Here is a 20,192-nt window from a genome sequence, read left to right on the forward strand (position 1 = left end):
TTGCGAACTGTAGCCCATGTTTAATGATTGAGCAGAAAATATTGTTGTGAGACAATATTACACACCTGAATCCAACCAGGCAAGAGATTATTTGTAGAACTCTGAGGCACTTCACAACATAACTTGCACGTCTGCACTGCACGACCGATGTCAAATCTATGTGGGCGCTGACGTCATGGCGGCTTTATATAGGGCACGCCATTCGGGGCCGTACTGCGTAATTTCATTTCAAAATGGCTGCTACCACATGGCGAACGCGGGTGAGTGAGGGGCTGGCTAGGGGAGCTCGTGCGACATTAGCAGCCGACTTGTGCCGATAGTTTCCGAACACAAACGATCAATAGACTGATATTTAGAAAAAGGAATGAAAAATATGACTGGAGAGAGCTTTACACAGCTTCAAAAGCTAGGTTTTATATGTTGAATTTAAAATACAAAATATTAATTCAAATGCATAGGTAGGTTACCTAGAAATTCAATTAGGTACAATCAAATTTTTAGAAAAGCAAAGTAATAAATTCTTAATTATGTCGAGTTAATCTAAATACCTAGCTGTGTGGTTTCCCGCAACACTATAAAAAAGAATAGGACCACTCCTTTTCTTTCCCATGGATATCGTAAAAGGCGACAAAGGGATGGGCTTATAAACTTGGGATTCTTCTATAAAGCGATGGGCTTGAAACACGTCACTTTTTGAATTCAATTCTATCATTAAGCCTTACATACAGCTATACGTGGCCTATCAGTATTTCAAGACTGCTGGCCCTGTCTACCCCACAAGGGATATAGACGTAATTTTATGAATAAATGATCAAAATAAATAGATAAGGTAAGTACTTACCTACTTTGTACAAAATATCCAAATATTGAAAGGCAATGTAACTTTTCTACAGGTAGTAATTACATACTTTTATAATATGTACCTAAATTCTTGTATTTTAGTAAGTACCTTATTTCTGGAGTTCCTTTTTTATACCTAAATTTGTTGCCAACTCTGTGTCAAACATGTTTTTGTAAGCAAAATATTCGAAAATGCACATATTATTAATTTAATTAAACAACCAACCTAAGTAGGTACTACTTTAGATAAATCCTGACATTATATGTACATATATTTATTTATCTAAATTTGATTTCTCCGTGAGATTTATTCAGATTAATAAAAAAATATATTAGAGATCGGCCGAACATTGTTTAACATTTAGTCCTCGTATTATTTTTCAAACTAGAAAGCAGCATACGTATTTCATTGAACAACCAACCTAAGTATTAATTCAGGATGTATCTAAATTTCAATTCTTAATGGTATTTACTTAGATTACAAGGAACATTAATATGGTATTTTTACAAGTAGGTAGGAATTTCATTTGCTCGAATACACGTCATTGACATGTTATGACGTGTGTTCGTGCAGATGACGCATTGTCTGAGGATTGACCACCGACGATTTCTTCAAAATACCTACTAAGTATGAAGACAGAAATAATCTGCATTCTAGTTAGTAAGAATGTTGATAAAAAATAATTTTCTGTTTACATTCATTACCTACGCAAACTACTCATTTAAAATAAAACGATTAGGGTAGTGAAGAATGTATTTCTATCAAATTTTGTTAAAAAACCACGTGTGTATGGTTTTTATGGAAACCTATGGTATTTATTAAGTAGGTGGGATAACGGAAAAATCAGCTAGTTTACAACATTGAACTTGCAATAACAATAGAAAGGCAGGTAAAAAATTCTGACAGCGATGTTCAGTATTATTATCTACTTCAGGAAACTGGCCAAATAAAGAATGGTACCTACATAATAGTTAAACAATTGTTGCTTCGCTCTCGTGGGACTCTTATCAATAACTGCCGTTTTGATATTAACTTTTCAAAAAAAAAACCTATGTAGGCAGCTTCTTTCTTGGTACCTACGACAAAATAAATTTGGTAGTTTCTTGTATATCTTTCGATGAAAATAAAGACTAATCAATAAGTTACCTAGTATCTTTAGGGTTAATTAAATACAGATGTCTTTAAAGTATTTTATTTATAATAGAGCCCTACTTAGTTAATTACGTATTTAAGTGCCTTAAAAACGTAATTATCTAAGTAGGGCTATTTAGCTTCTAGAATATTTTGTTTAAAAAACAAGACGTGCATCCGTGCCTACTATGACTCATCATGAAGCAAATGTTGATAAAAAGCGGCTGGTATTTTACAAACAAATACCTTGCAACCAAAGCCAGGTATCAATATTCAACTTTACATTTCATTCGAATATAGGCCTTGTTGTTAAAAGATAAGGTTGAGTTTCGTGATTGCCTTAGACGTGAATGTTTTTTTCTAATTACTTTATTTGTTTTAGCTATCGGTATATTTTGTTCCAAGTATTTAAGATTTTCTTAAGCCTTCTGGTTTGTTTGTTTGCTATTTGATGCAACTCCAACCAGTTGGCTAGTGTTTTTGTTCTGTAGCGACTTGAATGGTTGGACGGTGTAAGCCAAGATTTCTGCGCTATTGTGACGTCACCATGAGCGTGTACCGTGTGATTATCGACAGGGCAGCTGTTTCCAACGACCTTTTTAAAGAACTTGACGCATGCAAGCAAATCAATGACCTTGTTGGTAGCCGTGGTTAATTAAACTGCTACTAGCAATATTTGATAAAGAGAGTAAAAACAGAACGTTTGATTTGTAAATGGATTTAGAACGAATACTTTTGGTTATTATGAGACCATTCCATGTTTTTAAAATGTAATTAAGTACCTACTCACGTAGGTAACTTGATTAATAAAAGAAAAATATGTTTACTCAAGTAATCAGCCCACGCAATTACCGCTGATTAACATAACCTACTTTCTAGACTTCTGTACCCCTATGTCAAAATAAATAGGTACATATTTAGTCTATATGTATAGTTTTTTATTAATTACTACAATGCCCGTCACGTTAGTTTCATGAGGTCAGATGCGCAGTACTTACCTAAGTACTTTATGACCTTATAAACATACATAAATGCGTACATTTTAGACACCTTTTACGACATCCATGCCATAATGAGTTTATGCTCCGAGTCCCTTTTTATGATGACCCTTTTTAAAAACTCGCAGCTGGTAACTATCGCACCTGCGAAGATGACCGCCGTTTTCCGTTAACTTAACCTTGATATGGTACAATATTCTACCATCTTGATTACTATTTATTTAGCGTATCGACTTACTACGAAGTCTGAAAAGTTTCATCAACATTCAAATGATCCATGTAGATTCATTTATTCATTGATCAACGTAATCAACAGAATTTTTACCCCCTTCACGTTTCACCCACAAACGATTCGACAACGTCCTAAACTCATATAAGGGTAAAAATTCTGTTCATACATACATGAATTAATCGAATGTTGATGAAACGTTTTAAACTACTCACTACGAGTAGTTATTACAATTACTTATACCTAAACTAGAGGCGGCTCTAAACGCAAGAAATCCCATTAATTCCCATTACCGAGTAAATATTGGGAATGTTCTCTTTATGTTTTTACAATCTTAAGTTTGTGATACCTATGGTGGTTTCCACATCTTGTGTCTCCCTTTTGTTTCTTTGAATATACCTATATATATGTGTATGTATATATTTTATTTTGTGCACCATACCACACAAGAAAGTTACCTACACGTCTATTTCAAGCCAGTCACTCGCTAACGAAAGAGTTTTACATATATTTAAGTGTAGGTAGATTGTGTACAAGTAGCTTTTTTCGTTATACTTAGGTACGTTAGAGATAACGTTTTATTTTAACACAAAAACTGTAACATACTAAGATAAAACTTCACCCGTCAGTTCCCGGCTATGATAGATATGACGATAATATGATAATATAATGTTTTCGTCTGCCGTTATATAAAATATGGACTACGCACTTGCATACTACGCATTGCAGGTAAAAATGGTTTAAAATAGTAAATTCAGATAAGAACAAAGGTTAGGATGTAACAGAGATTAAAGCATCGAGGAACGAGGAAGATTAATACATCCTATTAATAATCCTTCATTTAAGATAATATGTACTATGAGTTCCCCAAAGGGCATTCAACTTATTTCCTTGCCTTAAATTTTGTTGTAAGCTATTAACTGCCGAGAACGAGATTTTTGTTAGTTAAAAAAATACGAAGGGTTGCCAGAGCCAAGCGTGAGAACGGGGAGTTATTCAACCGTTTGTATTATTATTATGAACTGTGTCGTTTACAACGGCACATCCTATGTTACATACATGCGAAGTGAGGATGTGTGGATAAGTACTCTCTCACACAAAAACTTCTGAACTCGTTTTGATGAAATTTAGTACACAAAATAACACATAGGGCACTTTTAACCCCGAAATTTCTACGGGAGCAAAGCCATGGGGCCTTTGATTGATTGATTTGGCAAAGTATTTCATAATTTTTTTCTAATGTTTCTCTTTAATTTGCTTGGTCATAACTACAAATTTCACAGAAAAAGGGTTAATCGTCACTAAAATTATAATAACTTATCAAATAAAACGAGATAGTTTGTTGATATCAACTTTTATTCGTACAATCTCTATCTAAGAATAAGACTAGAAAATTTTACAAATAATATTGTTATATAATTTAAGCTAAACATTGTCGTATCGATCTTATTGCTATTATTACATCACAACCTGAACATCTTATATCTTCTTTACTGACACCGCTCGATTTGATGATAAATGAATTTGTATATTTTCACAATTACATTGTATTTGAAATTAATTGAAGTAGCAAGATAGTGATGATTTAAACATAATTGATCTGTTTGGAAAATAAATGTTTGCGTTACGACTTCTTATTTTATTTTAACTAGTAACAGAATACTGAAGACGTGAGGATTTAAGAGGTACTTTGGAACGTTAACATACCCAAAAAAGTTCTTTTTCCATTTTGCTAAGTCATATTATTTCATTAGAATCAGTGACGTGCATAAGCATTTTCGCGATTTCCTTTAACTTAATTTTCCCCTGTAAGTTTATTTTAATTAAGCATTTCTTTTATACTGTGTCATATATGTAGGTATTCAATTTGTTTAATCATATTCATAGCAAGGTATTAAATTTGGTATGATAAATAACAAAAATTAAACAAGTTAAACATAAAAAATGAAGTACGCAACTTTATCCACAGGACCAATGCTAATCTTTAAATCTATATCTTCAATTAAAATTACAGTCTCTTCTTATGTTGTAGCTTGAGACATTATCAGTTTCTGAAATAAAATAATGGCATAATCACAATCTTTACTTATGTAATTACTATGGATAACTATAACAATACCGTTAAAGAGATTTAGGTGAGCAACAATGATATGTTATAACGTTATTTTATCTAGATGAGTGTCATTAGAAAATATCTAATTAATTAATGACTTATTATCGAAATAGCGGTTGTTTTATATGAATATTCTGTCATAAACTTACTATAGTCATTTCAATTATTATAAACAATGCTTTAAAAACGAGAACTAAAATACAAAAATAGCTTATATATAGCATACATATAAATACATACATATAATCACGTCTGTATCCCTTGCGGGGTAGTAAAGACTGATAAGCCACGCCCATCGCCTAAAAGAAAAATGCTAAGTTTATAAGCCTACTCTTTAGTCGCCCTTTACGACACCCATGAGAAAGAGATGGGGTGTCTGGGCTGGGTGGAAGGACTTTTTTTATTGGTAGGTACCGGGAACCACCCAGCACGGCTATCTATATATATAAAACTCTTCCGTTACTGAGTGACTGACTGACAGACAACGCACAGTCGAAACTACTGGTCGTAGACAGCTGAAATTTGGAATGTAGGTTCCTTGGGATATGTAGGGGAGCACTAAGAAAGGATTTTTGGAAATTCAACCCCCAAGGGGGGGAAAAGGGGTAAAAACGTTTCTATGAAAAATCTTATTCCTTGGGTTTATAAACTTGAAACTTGGCATGAACACGTACATAGGCAAGTAAATATGTTTGACATTTTAGGTTATTTCAAACTACCCTCCAATCGTGATTTAGGGGGTGCGATTGGGTGACTGATTTATTAACGCACAGCCGAAACCGCTCGGTATAGGAGTCTGAGTTTTTGAACAGAGGTTCCTTTAGTAACATAAGTGAGCACTAAGAAGGGATTTTTGAAATGTCAACCCCCAAGGGGGGGAAACGGGATAAACTGAGCCGGGGCTGCGGGAAAGTTCTAACGAGATACCGTGGCCCCGGAACGCAAAGGGCAACTGAAGGAACGAGGTGGGTGGGTTCCTGACTAGGTAACAACGGGACCAACTTGAAAGTATACTCTACCGAACAAAAAAAGAATCACGTAAATCGGTCCATAAATCTCGGCGTAATCGGTATGCATAAATAAAACACCCGAATTTTATTTTCTGTTAACTATCACGAGGCTACATCATCCCTGAGTAACACAGGCTATATTTAATTCCAGTTGTAACAAGATTTCAGCCTGTGGAAGAAAAAGCCCTGTCGAGATCATTAAAAAACGCTATATATAACCGAATTACACGTGGGCGAAGCCGCGGGCGGAAAGCTAGTAATGAATATAAAATGTTAGGATTACCTTAACAGGCTGCAAGGCGTTCGTCAGTTGCAGTCCTAAGCTTCTTATCAACACTACGGGAGGTGAGTCCACAGTGTACAAGCGATGCAAGGCGTCCACAGCTAGTTGCGTCGGCACGTTGTGGCGTTGTCGTATGCTTTCGTACTTCTCCAGCCAACTGTGGTGATCTGGAAATAAATAAGTAATAAATCTAGTAAATATCGTTTGAAAGGAGAAAATTTACGACTGACTGACATATAAACCGCACAGTCAAAACCACTGGGTCTAGAGACTTTGGCGTGTAGGTTCTTTATATGGTCTAGGGGTGCACTAAGAGAGGATTTCCCGAAATTCACGCAGGAACGGTAATTAAGATTATTTTTCGTTCGTTGGTCGTGTGAATAAGATACCCGAGTGAATATACATACATATAGTCACGTCTATATTCCTTGCGGGTTTCACAGGGCCAATAGCCTTGAAAACATTGAAAGGCCACGTTCAGCTGTATGGCTTTATGATGGAATTAAGATTCAAACAGGTTGCTAGCCCATCGCCTTCAAGAGGAATCCCAATTTTATAAGCCTATTCCTTAATCGCCTTTTACAACATCTATGAGAAAGATATGTGATAAGTGGTTCTATTCTTAAGTGCAGGACACCACACAAAATATAGGTATACATACATACGAGTACATAAAATCACGCCTCTTTACCGGAGGGGTAGGCAGAGACTACCTCTTTCCACTTGCCACGATCTCTGCATACTTCCTTCGCTTCATCCACATTCATAACTTTAAATATAGGTATAATAATGTTTATCCTGTAATCAACCAAAAGAAACTTACTAATATCCAAGCCGGAGTAAACAGCGTCCGATAGCAACTCTGTTAGGTCTTTCACATCTCCGAATCCGAGATTGACGCCTTGTCCCGCCAGCGGGTGAACTCTATGCGCTGCGTCTCTGAAAAAAGTATAAGGCGCTTTGTTAAATTTACAATCGCCTTTTGAACGAAGTTAAATAAGATATTCTTAACATTCCACAATTTTGTGTGTCACATGGTCTCAAATAGAATCTTCTTAATTTTGGCATTATATTACTGGCACACATCCTAACCTTTAAGTTGGTCAGTTGCGTGTTATACAATACAATAGCTTAGAGTATTTGTGCAATAAAGTTTAAAAAATAAATCTCTGGAGATTATTCAAGGTGTGTCTTTTGACCATGATTCTGGATTCAGTAAGTCACATTTTTACAAGAAACGACTCCCGCCTGTCCTACGCAGCTTTTTCAGGGTAGCTTAACCCACATTGAATCATGGTACGTGACTATAAGTATGTATGTACGGGAAAGAGATGGAGTGGTTCTATTCTATTATAAATTGCCGGGAACCGAGAGAAGAACAAGAGAAGACGGGAGAGAAGATACGGTTGAGTTGAGAACGCCTCTTTTCATTGAAGTCGGTTAAAAGGGTATTATTATTGATGATGTTTATCTATATAAGTATTTATTATAAAATATAGTATCGTTGAGTTAGTATCTCGTAACACAAGTCTCGAACTTACTTCGAGGCTAACTCAATCTGTGTAATTTGTCCCGTATATATTTATTTATTTATTTTATATTATTACGAGTGATAAAAACCTACCCAACGAGGGCGACCCCCGGCGCTATATATCTGGTGCTGTGTCCGAATCCGAGCGGGAAGGCGGCGCGCGACGCCGGCGCCACGGACCGGACGGACGGCGGGAGTTGCCGGACCGCGCCGTCCGGCAGACCGACTGACTTCAGGCACGAACCCAGCCAGGACATGGAAGCGTCTACGGTGCGGCTGCGGGGGTACTGCTTCCACTGGGAAAGGATAATTTTCAAGAATAGTCTCTTATCCTTTTCAACGAATGGGGTACATAATGTAGTATAAACAATTTAAATTCAACGAAAACTAAAAAAAAAATTAAGGGCACAACATTTTTTAAGATTTATTAAAATTAAAAATTATTATTTTTAGATTGGGTTTTATTTGGCTAATCGTTCAATAACGTAAAATTTGGTCCTTGGACAGTTCAGCGGACTTTGCGGGAAAGCAACGTGCCTAAAGATGAGGGCAAAAAAAAATCATTACCAAAGCATCATTAACTGAATCAACGAACTGGTCTTCGGGTAGACGAAGCAGTTCTTTGGCGTGTTCGTTGGAAGTGGACCACACCAGGGAGCTCCGCTGGGAGTCCAGGGGGAGCAGAGCAATAGGCCCCTTTGGCAGCCAACGCTGCCATGCAGTTGTGTTCTCAGTCTCCTGCAAATTTTACAAGATGTAATCATGAGAAAAAGAATTAGATTTATTTTCAAAATAGGATACAATATCGCTTAAGGACACATGTAAAATTATATCTTCTACCGCTTTCAAAGATTATGAGATATGATAAGTAAATTTAGTAAAACGCTTCAAGAAAATAATGAATTTTCATATACATAGTTTATTGATTATAAAAGTGCTTATAGGGAATTGCATCTTGTTTAACAAAAATCCTAATCAGAATTTCTAAACTATTTTTTACTAATAAAATAAGAAGCACTCTCTCTAATTTCGTCTTCAGTGATCGCAAAAGTGGTTTGTTACCTCTGCTAAATAGAGGGTAGCCACTACACCCATCTGATCGTAGTTCCAGGATACATACTGCACACCCATCGCCTTGCGGACTGAAGAGTTTGCGCCATCTGCACCTATCTGCAAGTATTCAAATGAATTTAATAACTGTAATGAGTGTATGAACCCTTTATTATACGAATGCTGTCGTTATTATAGTTTTTTAATGACTGAAGGCTTTATAATGAAAATTTTGTAGTTTTTGTTTTCTACACACTTTACTTACACTGAAAAAGTCAATTAGTTTTAGATATCCAAAATTCGAAGTAAACGAATTGCCTAGAAGTTGTAGTACATTTATGTTCGTGGTATTTGAGTATAATTTCTGTGTATAGGTACTACGTCGAAGTTCACTTAAAAATCAACATCGTCCTTAGTTCCTGTATCTAGACTGATTGATTCTAATAACGTAATCTAGTACTATTTTTATAAAATCATAATGTAAACAAAAACAATCGGGCCGTAATTACGAATTCCAAGAGTTTGTATTTTCAGATGGGAATTTGTCGGGAAAATGGATTCGCGGTAACCGCACGCGTTTTCTACGTGTGCAGTGACTAATATTATTTCTTTAATCATACATTTTAATTGGCACGAGTAAAATATTTCAAGAAATTTGGTGGCATTTTCAGAGGAAAATCTATTACTGTAAAAAAATCAACTTTAAACAAGTTAAATTTTTTATTAAGAATTTTTAATAAAGAAAACTTAATACATTAATTCGGAATTAAATAAAAACACTTAAAACTATGAATAATACTTCCTAAATCGATTTAGAATGTAATGTTTCCTGCTTCTGAGAAAGATTCCCAATGAATTCCTTTGAACCACCAAACCAAACCCGCAATTACGGCAAAAGTGGGACGCGGTGAGCCGCCAATCGGATTAATGAGGTTAAACAAATTATTCATTATCGAAAATGTGGGATAAAAATGAATGCATCAAGTGGCTTTTCTAAGTGTGTGATGAATCTGTGAACAGTGGACGGTCAAAAAGTGATGTTGTGCGATTCCGTTCTGGAAAATATGCAGCCGGTAAGTCTTTGTGGGGTTCTAATCAAATTCACTAACCACTAAGAAATATCTTTTTCATATAAACAACCGATTCTATAACCTTCATTTATATTGTATTCGATGCGGCTATTCTTTTCTCGTTGTGTTATTCATGAATCAACGAACAGTACTCAATTTAAATTTACGAGTAGGATATCTTCTATTATAAGATCTACAAAAAATTATTTACCCAGATTATCGCTTACGTAAGGATTTGTATCGTTCAGTTGTTAGTTTGAAAATTTATTATGTTATTATTATTTTTATGCATCTTAGCTTTGATTCTTTCTTTTAGCTCCGAGGGTAAATAAAAGACAAATGTTTAACTGACCTTTTTTCATTAACCGAGTTGTTAACTGACCATCAAGTCCGCATCCAAATCTACTAAGTACGTATCCTTACTTTTATTCAAGTCCTTGATCTGAATAATAGACGATTAAAATTTAATACGAGTAAGTACTTATAAGTAATAAAACCCATTGGCCCTCTTAAAAATTAAACAGAAAGATAGATCCCAAATAATGGAATTTGAAGACTATTTATTTGTGTTACTTAAAAAAAATACAAATTGCACCTGTCGACATTGGGCGAGCAGGTTGCGGTTTTGATAAATACGCGTGGAGAAGTGGTTACCAGAAGTGCGTCAGCTGGACGTATGTCTAAACACAAGCCAAAATAGATCGTTACCCCGAAACGTAAACGTTTATATTGGTTATAATGTAACAAAGGTGATTCTCGGCTTATTGTTCAATTACTGAAGAATTTCGTTTAGACGCGGTAAGAATGTTTTGACGGCATTCGTAACAACGCATATTTTTGGCACAGTTGCGATAAAATAATAAATCAAAACTATCCATGACTTGGGTATATTAAATAAGTATGACCTGCATTTGATGAAGAAAATTGAATAGTTGCTTTAATTGGTAGTGAAAATGTCTCAGCATTTATCAGCGGAAAAATATTTTTTTTTTTATCTATACTAATATTATAAAGCTGACGAGTTTGTTTGATGCGTGATAAATGCGCTAATCTCAGGAACTACTGGTTCGAAATGAAAAATTATTTTTGCGTTGAATCGGTTGAATAGACCATTTATCAAGGAAGGCTTTAGGCTATATAACATCACGCTGCAACTATAAGGAGCAAATTAAATAATGAAAAATGTGAAAAAAACTGAGAAAATTCTTCATCCTTGAGGGCTTCAATGATGCCCAAAATAACTATTCCACGCAGACGAAGTTGCGGGCACAGCTAGTTTATAATAAAGTGGATAAAGAAATAAACGGATAAGTATCTAAATTAACTCAATTTAGCAAGCCTTTACAATATGAGTTTAGAATAGTATGCCAATACTTAATTTTGTAACATTCCTAAAGGATTTAATTCAAGCGAAAATGTTGTCTTCAGTAAATAAAATGACTCCAGATTTGATTGAGAACTAAACTTTTAATATGATTGCCTTTGCACGTGCGCAGACGGCTAATATTGGCTCGAATGATTGTTTGCGCTGGCTCCAGATGGTCCAGGTCGCCTTAGGAAATATTTGCAACACTCTAATTGTACGATTCTCTTAAAATTTTGATGTAATTTAATTTACTTAAAAGTTTAATGTTTTATAAGTTGCACTCCAGGGAAGGAAGCTGGACCTATTTGTTTATAATCGCATTGTTCCCCACACGGATTACATACGATACAAATATTTATTTACAAATACATATTTGTATCATGTAATATGTGTGGGGAATGTGTCAACTAGCTATCCAGGAATCTGTGAGATAGTACATGATGCGTGGGAGTGGCGTCGCCAAACCGAGACATTATATCAGTGTCACTTTCTGTGTCACGATCAGAATAGTAAGAATACGTCATTTTATGACCATGCTACTTTCGTTGATTGAATTAAATTAGCGCTGTTAAATGGGAACTAAATAATTTATGTAGAGTTGATAAAATAATAAATCTTTTTCTTTATACATTCATTAGATTTGATAAGACCATATTTAGAGTGCGTAAAGTGGGGCTAGTTATTTTTAATTTTGTTATTATTTCATAGAAGGGGAGCTTAAATTTTGTTTAAAACCCTTAAGTACTTTAAATTACTATAACATCATATGTATCAAATTAAACATACCTAGTGAAACAGGTAAAATCTAGATACTTTGTTTCAGGTCTTCATTTACTGTATCTACTTATTTATACAGTCTTTTCCAGATAAGAGAGAAAAGTTTTCTCTCTTCATAAGAATCCCTGTGCCTTAACAAATCGTTGAAATATAAGTTTTTTTACTAGTAGAGCCGAACATTCATTCTTATCTATACCGAGATTAATTTCTGGTTCAGCACCCAAGTTAACAACTCGTAAATGACCCTGTAAATGATTTTACTTCTGGTTTTGGCAGATGACAAATAGATAAACCATTAGACATATGGAACCCTAAAAATGGAATATTTAGTACTGATTAATCCAAATTACCAGAATTCCTAGCCCAACCACTGAAGTATACAAAACCAATCAATCAATCCCGGATTAATAGAGATGATGCACATACCATACAATATTGTCTGTAATTCCCCAAATATTACATTTGGCGAGAGAGACAGTTTATCAATGAGGTTCAGTTCAGTTGAGCGCGGACCGGGAAGACCACGCGCGCAACATGTCAGCCGCCGCGAAAAACGTCAAAAAGAAGGTCAATATTTTAATGTCGAACAATTTGTTTGATGTTATCTGTGCGATGTGCTTTTCTAAATTAGTTGTCACGTGTAGAACAGACGCGATGTTTATTTTTTTTGGTCCAGTTTTTATGACGAAGTATTTGATTTATATTTGGTTAAAAATACAAGTCTCCGGCAGCAAAAACGCTGAACAATAAACCTGGCGACATAGTCTCAGTTTTTATTGTTCAGGTTTACAGAGAGTCAAACAGATTAACTTTTTATCGAAAAAGAATTATTTCCTGTCAATTATATTTGACTTTGGGTATTGTAGATATATCGGGAGGGAAGTTCGCGATGGTGCGCTGGTATGAGCCAGCTGACAGAAGATTCGGACGACGACGACATTGAGGCTGGATTTATATCCAGTGATGAGTCTGGTCACGCTGCAGACCTTGCTGAAAGACTGAGGGTTAAACCTTCAAGAGACATTTGGGAATTAGGTAAGGGGAAAGTTACAACATATGTTAAGGGAATGCCAACAACTGGTTAGTTATGAAGCTTTGAATTTACTCCTACAGATGAGATACTACAAAGTTTGAACCAACTGCCCCATGCAGATGAAATATTGGCTTTTATAGAAGCTGGACAGTATGATACCATTCTATGCCTCCAATCAGAAATGGACGGTAACCGAACTGCAGTGCTATGGGCTTGCTGGCTCGGGAAAAGTACACTACTGGACATGCTTTTGAAAGCAGGGGTTAATCCTAATAGCTGTGATGATTCCGGCAGGTAAACGGCTGATAAGAGGAATGTTGTGAATATTATCGAATATATTTCTGAATAAGTTAAACGTTTGCAGGACGTGCCTCCACTTGAGTTGTTTAGTAGGAAGCGCCGAATGTGCCAAATTGTTATTAGAATATCATGCAGATCCAAATATGTGGGATTCTTACAGCGAAAGAAAAGCTACACCATTGCATTGTGCTGCTAGTGCCAAATCACTGGCATGTGTTAAGGTAATTTGGATACAATGTATGTATATTTAATGTCATAATTGAGCCCAAAAAGACTTAAATTCTTTTTTAGGTATTAATAGAGTATGGAGCTGACGTAAATGCAGGTCTGGATGATCGCTCCCCATTGCACTATGCTGTGTTGAGTGACGCTACAGATGTAGTCAGCGCATTATTAGAAGCGGGTGCATGTCCAGACACTCCACAGGTAAAGTAACATTATCAACAAAGGATATGAAACTAATAAATACACCACAACGAGTACTTGAAAAGTAAAATGCGTTCATGCTAGTAAAAAACAAATGGAATAACGAATTCCAAATATGGAACAATGTCATCCAAAAATGGTTCAGCGAAATTTACGGAAATATGGGCACCAGGACAAAACAACAAAACAGCAAATATGGCATGAAAATGAGATGTTGCCCTAAAAATATATACGAAAATGGTTGACTTAGCCTTGTAACAGTTGGTTAATTATAATATTACAGGTATTTACAGAGACCCCGCTCCATGTAGCGGCTTCTTTAGGTTTAGCGCAATGTGCCAAGTTGTTGTTGGATGCTGGAGCCGACGTCAGGGCTGCGATGGGCACTGGTCGCGCTACAGCCTTACATTTGGCCGCAGAGGATGGGCACGCAGAATGTGCGAAAGTACTTCTAGATCACGGAGCTCGCATTGATTGGCCAAATTTTAGGGGACAGACTCCACTTCATTTAGGTACTTATGTTAATTTGAGAAATACATTTGGAACTGCAATCATTCTTTTATAAACCCCAATATCGTATATAAGATGACAAACATGTTTTTATTTTGTACAGCGGCTTTAGCGCAATCTGTAGAAGTTGTGGAGTTATTAGTAGGCCGATACGCAAACGTTCGTGCTCGGGATAATGATGGAAGAACACCTCTACACGGAGCTATAGTACGAGGAGCCAGAGCTTGTGATGTGGCGCGGTTGTTGCTGTCAGTGGGAGCAGATCCTAATGCTCCTGACAATTTCGGATACACTCCATTGCATATTGCCGCTTTGAATGAGTTCTCCGCATGTGTACTGTTATTATTAGGTAAATAAACAGCTTCTTTGAAGTTGACCGTTACGTAAATAATATCTTCGGAACAGATAATATTTTTCATTTTCCTTTTAGATTATGGAGGTGACGTAACTCTTCGAACGAATGGTGGTGTATCAGCACTTGCGTTTATAGTTCGTCGAGTTCCAGATGTGATACCACGGTACTTAAGCAAGTTCGACGATGCAGTTCATGTCAGTGAACATGAGTTAGGAGATGTGGATTGCGAGCTAACGATAGATTTCAGGCCGCTGGTACCATGTGTCACTCGTGGGGAAGCTGAATTACTTCTTGCTTTTATTGAGGTAATGTTTTAATCACAATGCACTGTTTTTTTAAAACAATAAAAATTCATAGAAGTTTTATGTTTTTAGGTTGGCCGAAAAGATGTCTTAAAACACCCAGTAGCCGAAACGTTTCTCTTCCTTAAATGGCGAATAATAAGAAAGTTCTTCGTCCTTAGTTTTATTTATCATGCTCTTTTTATTTCGCTGTACAGTTTATATATTCTTCGTAAGTATATTTTGAAACTTGAAAAAATTACAAAATAGTGGGTGCTTGAAATTAGCAACGTAAGGCTCATATTCTATCATATGTTTTATTACATCTGTTTGTTATTGTTACAGAAATCTTTCTGTGTGCCGACGTAACCTGTGATGTGCCGACATATCTCAGACCCGTTCAATATCTCATCCTTCTACTGAATCTCTGTTTCATGTTCAAGGAAATATTCCAGGCTTGCCTTGACTGGTCAGCGTATATCCGGCAGTGGGAGAATTGGTTACAATGTGTCATCGTTTTTGGAGTATTCTTATGTACAGTAAGTTCTGACTACATGGCAAACTCACTATTTATAATCTTTATAAGTTAATTTGTTATTTCTGTACTTATTTCTTTTATTCTCTAGTTCCTTTCGAATACCGTCCTAGGTTAATTTACCAGCATAGGCAAAAAGCTTACTGTATTATATATATTTAATTAACTATGATAATACCATAGTTAATTTTAAGATAGGGGAAAACTTTCTTTAAAAAACTTTCAGATACCATACTGGGACATGGACCAAGGGACCATAAGATCCAACACTTCCAACTGGCAGCATGACGTGGCCGCAGTTACCATATTCTTCTGTTGGCTCGAGTTGATGATGATCATCGGACGGTTCCCGACCTTCGGGTTGTATGTACAAATGTTTACTACAGGTGATAAATTTAAAACATTTTGCTTATTTTACATTTAATTTATTTTTGTACCTTACTATTGTAGATTTGGTTAAGAGCAGGCGCTGAGTCACATGCGTTTGGTAAACGGCTCACTCCGACGTTTTGTTTTGACATCGAACGGATTTATCTTTATCAATCTTCAATTTATCGTTGCCAGCATTTAAATAAGCAAACGAACATAGAGTTATACAAAAGTTTACATGTATTCTACGTGTTTAGCTTTAATGAGTTAGAAAATAAGACATTGATGTTAAAAAGTAATTTGTTTTCAAAAATCTATTACCTGTATATGTATGAGGTATCGACTTTCAATCTCTGCAGTAGCAGGGATAAAATACAATTTAACGGATATTTTTGTAGATAATTATTTTGGCTTCGTTTTTTTTTCAGTGACAGTAAACTTCGCAACGTTTCTGCTCGCGTACAGCTGCCTCCTAGTTGCGTTTGGGCTCGCATTCAGCGTTCTATTCAGCAACTACCCCGCCTTCCACCTCCCCGCTGGTCTCGTGAAGACTGTTATGATGATGTCAGGGGAGCTCGAGTATGAAGACATATTCTATAGCAACTGCACAAATTCACAGATCCAGTACCCTCTGACCGCCCATGGCATGTTCCTGATATTTGTGCTTTTAGTCACTGTTATACTGACGAATTTGCTGGTTGGATTGGCAGTTAGTGATATACAGGTACCGCTCATTTTGGTTTAACCACTTACACTGCTAGAAAATTTAAAATAAAGATATCTAACTGCGTTGCTCTATGCACTGATAATCGTTTACCATTTGAAACCTTGACAAATTAAATTATGAATTGTATTAACGAGCATAGGTACTATAATTTCTAACCATAAGATTATCTCTTGAGTTTTTTAAGTATCAAATCAAGGAGCTAGCTCTCTGACCGAGTTTCCATAAAGAGTGTGTCACAACGTGCAAATGTCAATAAATAGTCATTATTCACTTTTACATCTAGTTTATCATTCCAACTATAAGCCATCCAGCTGAATGTGGGCCATCAGTCTTTTTACATTGTCTACGCAGTCTACCCCGTGAGGGATAAAGACGTGATATATGTATGTTTTTATATCTTGTTTGCTGCACGCAATGGCCCCAGACTCAAAATCATTTATCAATTGCTTCCAGGCATTACAAGAGAGCGCGGGCTTGGACCGGCTGGTGCGGCAGACGCAGTTGGTTGCTCACCTCGAGAGCATGCTGTTCAGTTCCCTGCTGACGTGTGCGCCGAAACAGCTACTCGCCATGCTGCGGTGGGGGGCGCTGCTGACTGCCTCCCATACGCGCACGCTTAACATTAGACCCAACGATCCGAGGGAGAACAGAGTAAGAATATTGTAATTTGCCCTATGTTACTCTTTTTTGGTCTTTTTCAAATGTTACTTTTTTAAATTACTTTCTTAAATTTATTTAAATCTGACTTTTTTAAATTTATTTTTATATTTAGACAACAGCAATTCAGTTGCATCTATCTATAACATCAATAATTAAAATAATAAATTTATTTATAACATCAATAATTAAGATAATAAATTTAAAATTTATACATACGTACATAATATCATTTTGAGACAGACAGAGGCAACAATCTTGACAAGATTAAAAGGATATGTCCAGCTGTATCGCTTCATGATGGAATTGAGATTCAAATAACCAAAAATAAATTATATTATAATTTTTACAGATACCGAAGGAGCTTATAGCCTCAATATACAAGATGGTGGCCAGTCGTAAAAGCACCAAGAGAAGTATACGAAAGAACAACAACTACGAATGCAAAATAAGACAGTGCAAGGATGAAGAAGACAATGAAAAGGTTCAACAGCAACAAGTCAAAAGGAAAAGCTATCTGTATGACAGATTCTCATCTGAGAGTCAACAGGTTGAAAGAAGAAAAAGGACAACCTCAGGATCCACTGAGAATAAACCAAGACCCGTCTCTTTGAATATTAACACTATACAAGAAATATGTATGGTCGACATAAAAACACAGCTATCAGATTTGACAAAAAAGGTCAATCAACTAATTGAAGCTTCGGAGTCGAGGCTGAGCCTGATTGAAAAGAAGTTGGATGATATTCAGCCACCCTGATCAGTTAGATATAAGTGTATAATTTTATTAGAAAAGGTTCCTATGACAATATTAAAATTTATCAATATGCTTCCAATATAATTAAATTTATGTGTGGATTTGGTTTGATAAATAAATGATTTAAGGATAAATGAATCAGTAATTGTTGATTTGACAAATACATCAAATATTTCAAGGAATATTCCTGTGAAGTTAAATCAATGTAAATCATAATAAATCACTTAAGTGCCTTATGCTCTAGTCACTAAGGATACTTTATATTATACAATGTATTTATAACAATAAATTATTTCTACTTTGGAATTCATATTTTTATTTTATAGTTCTCTTTACCACTATTTTGTCTTAACCTGTTTGAGGTATATGTTGAACTTTGTACAACAGACATTTACAGCAATCAAATCCAAGATATTCTTTTCTAAAGAGGTGCCATGCCATCATTTTATTACTATTTCATTATTCTGTTAACTGTCTTTCTTTTTATCTATTTATTTATTCACTATGTTACACCAACAGTGATTAAATTCATAATTATAATGATACTTAACAGTTTATGTATTATATATAGTGTAAATTTTTACTTACCAATAAGTCACACAAATATGTGTCACCATTCTCCAGCTTAACTTTACTGCCGCTTGAAGTCTGCTTTGTAAGTTCATATCCTGCTATCTTTGCTCCGTACACAATATTTACATTTTTCACACTGGGTGATGATAACTCTGTGTTGACAGCATGAAGCAAAAGGTCATTTTCAACAATGTAGGCAACATCGTCTTCTAGCATTTCAGAACTACTAAAAGATATAAGTGCATCAGAACATGCATCCCATACCTGAAAATAAAGAATAAGGTTTAACACACCCTAAACTCAAAAATTCCTAGGCTGATTTTAATAGAATTTGACAGAGATAGACTATAACTTCAGGAGTAATATATCACTTTATTATTTGAAAATTTCCAGGGCAGTCAAGTCCAAGGCAAAAGCTATGATAAAAATATTTAATGTTTGAAATAATAGAGGAAATATTTTACTTGCATATTCCGGACAGGTTGAAGCCTCATCTTTTCCACATGCTCCCAAATGTCAAGAGAGTTCATCAGAGTCTTTGTATTTTGGTTGAGAGCAACAACTCTGTTGCTGTATTCTTTGGTAAGCTCATATTTTTTATTTGGACTGCTTTCTAATAACAGTATTTTCAAATGTTGAAGTACTGAATTTTTTCCTGCAAGTAAAAATAATAATAACATAACTACATTACATTATAATGCGTTTCAGTTCATTGAATTGGACTTTTTCTTATTAAATGATGGCTCTCATTAACTTAAACCAACCTTATTTTTCCTAAAAACTTTGAGTTCATGGATGTCAAAGATATGAACTTAACATAACATACCTAGTACCTACCTAATAATGTAAAATACGCACATCTAAACAAAAACAAACTATTTTTAACCTACCTAATGCACATGCCAAGGTGCATCCAACCATACCACCACCTGCTATGATAATGTCATACTGTCCTTTTGGTTTTTCGTCATATTTGTTAGAAGCTGCTAATGATAATGACTTCTGGGTGGAAATAGTCCTTTCTAAACTCTTCACACTGGTTAAAAAAGACCGGCGGATGGAGACTGCCTGACACAGTATCATTTTGAAGCCTTTTCTACATGGGACTTATAACTTCAAAAATGATATTTTTGATTTTACTCGTAAATAATGTAGGTATTTATTTAATTAATTTTGATACGAACGGTTAAATAAAAACACAATCAGCTGTTCAGATAAAACTGTTTTTTTTTTGGGGTTTTTATTTTCACGTAATGACAAATGCCCAAAA

General features: G+C 35.4%; 2 protein-coding genes across 5 annotated transcripts; one reads left to right on the forward strand and one right to left on the reverse strand.

Moving 5' to 3' along the window:
- Positions 1-4,537: 4,537 nt before the first annotated feature.
- Positions 4,538-20,165, reverse strand: LOC106130203 (ubiquinone biosynthesis monooxygenase COQ6, mitochondrial). Its single transcript, XM_013328998.2, has 9 exons — positions 19,813-20,165; positions 19,387-19,577; positions 18,938-19,186; positions 9,199-9,306; positions 8,704-8,874; positions 8,230-8,432; positions 7,429-7,544; positions 6,606-6,772; positions 4,538-5,250 (listed from the first exon to the last, which is right to left on the reverse strand). Exons 1-9 carry the CDS (start codon positions 20,003-20,005, stop codon positions 5,221-5,223), a joined length of 1,428 nt encoding a protein of 475 aa, XP_013184452.2. The 5' UTR covers positions 20,006-20,165; the 3' UTR covers positions 4,538-5,220.
- On the forward strand, positions 9,660-18,636 carry LOC106130193 (transient receptor potential channel pyrexia). 4 transcript variants are annotated; one of them, XM_060949132.1, is made up of 15 exons: positions 9,660-9,873; positions 10,031-10,259; positions 13,266-13,434; positions 13,513-13,726; positions 13,797-13,953; positions 14,024-14,158; positions 14,442-14,670; positions 14,772-15,017; positions 15,099-15,328; positions 15,398-15,536; positions 15,650-15,843; positions 16,066-16,225; positions 16,637-16,932; positions 17,389-17,586; positions 17,945-18,636. In XM_060949132.1, exons 2-15 carry the CDS (start codon positions 10,224-10,226, stop codon positions 18,350-18,352), a joined length of 2,811 nt encoding a protein of 936 aa, XP_060805115.1. In that variant the 5' UTR covers positions 9,660-9,873; positions 10,031-10,223; the 3' UTR covers positions 18,353-18,636. The 4 variants fall into 4 exon arrangements, with proteins under 4 accessions (XP_060805115.1, XP_013184429.2, XP_060805116.1 ...); XM_060949133.1 differs by having other exon boundaries at positions 9,731-9,750; positions 10,085-10,259; XM_013328975.2 differs by having other exon boundaries at positions 9,660-10,259.
- Positions 20,166-20,192: the final 27 nt, after the last annotated feature.

The sequence above is a fragment of the Amyelois transitella genome, chromosome 18 (assembly GCF_032362555.1).
Source record: "Amyelois transitella isolate CPQ chromosome 18, ilAmyTran1.1, whole genome shotgun sequence".
Classification (NCBI taxonomy): Eukaryota; Metazoa; Arthropoda; class Insecta; order Lepidoptera; family Pyralidae; genus Amyelois; species Amyelois transitella.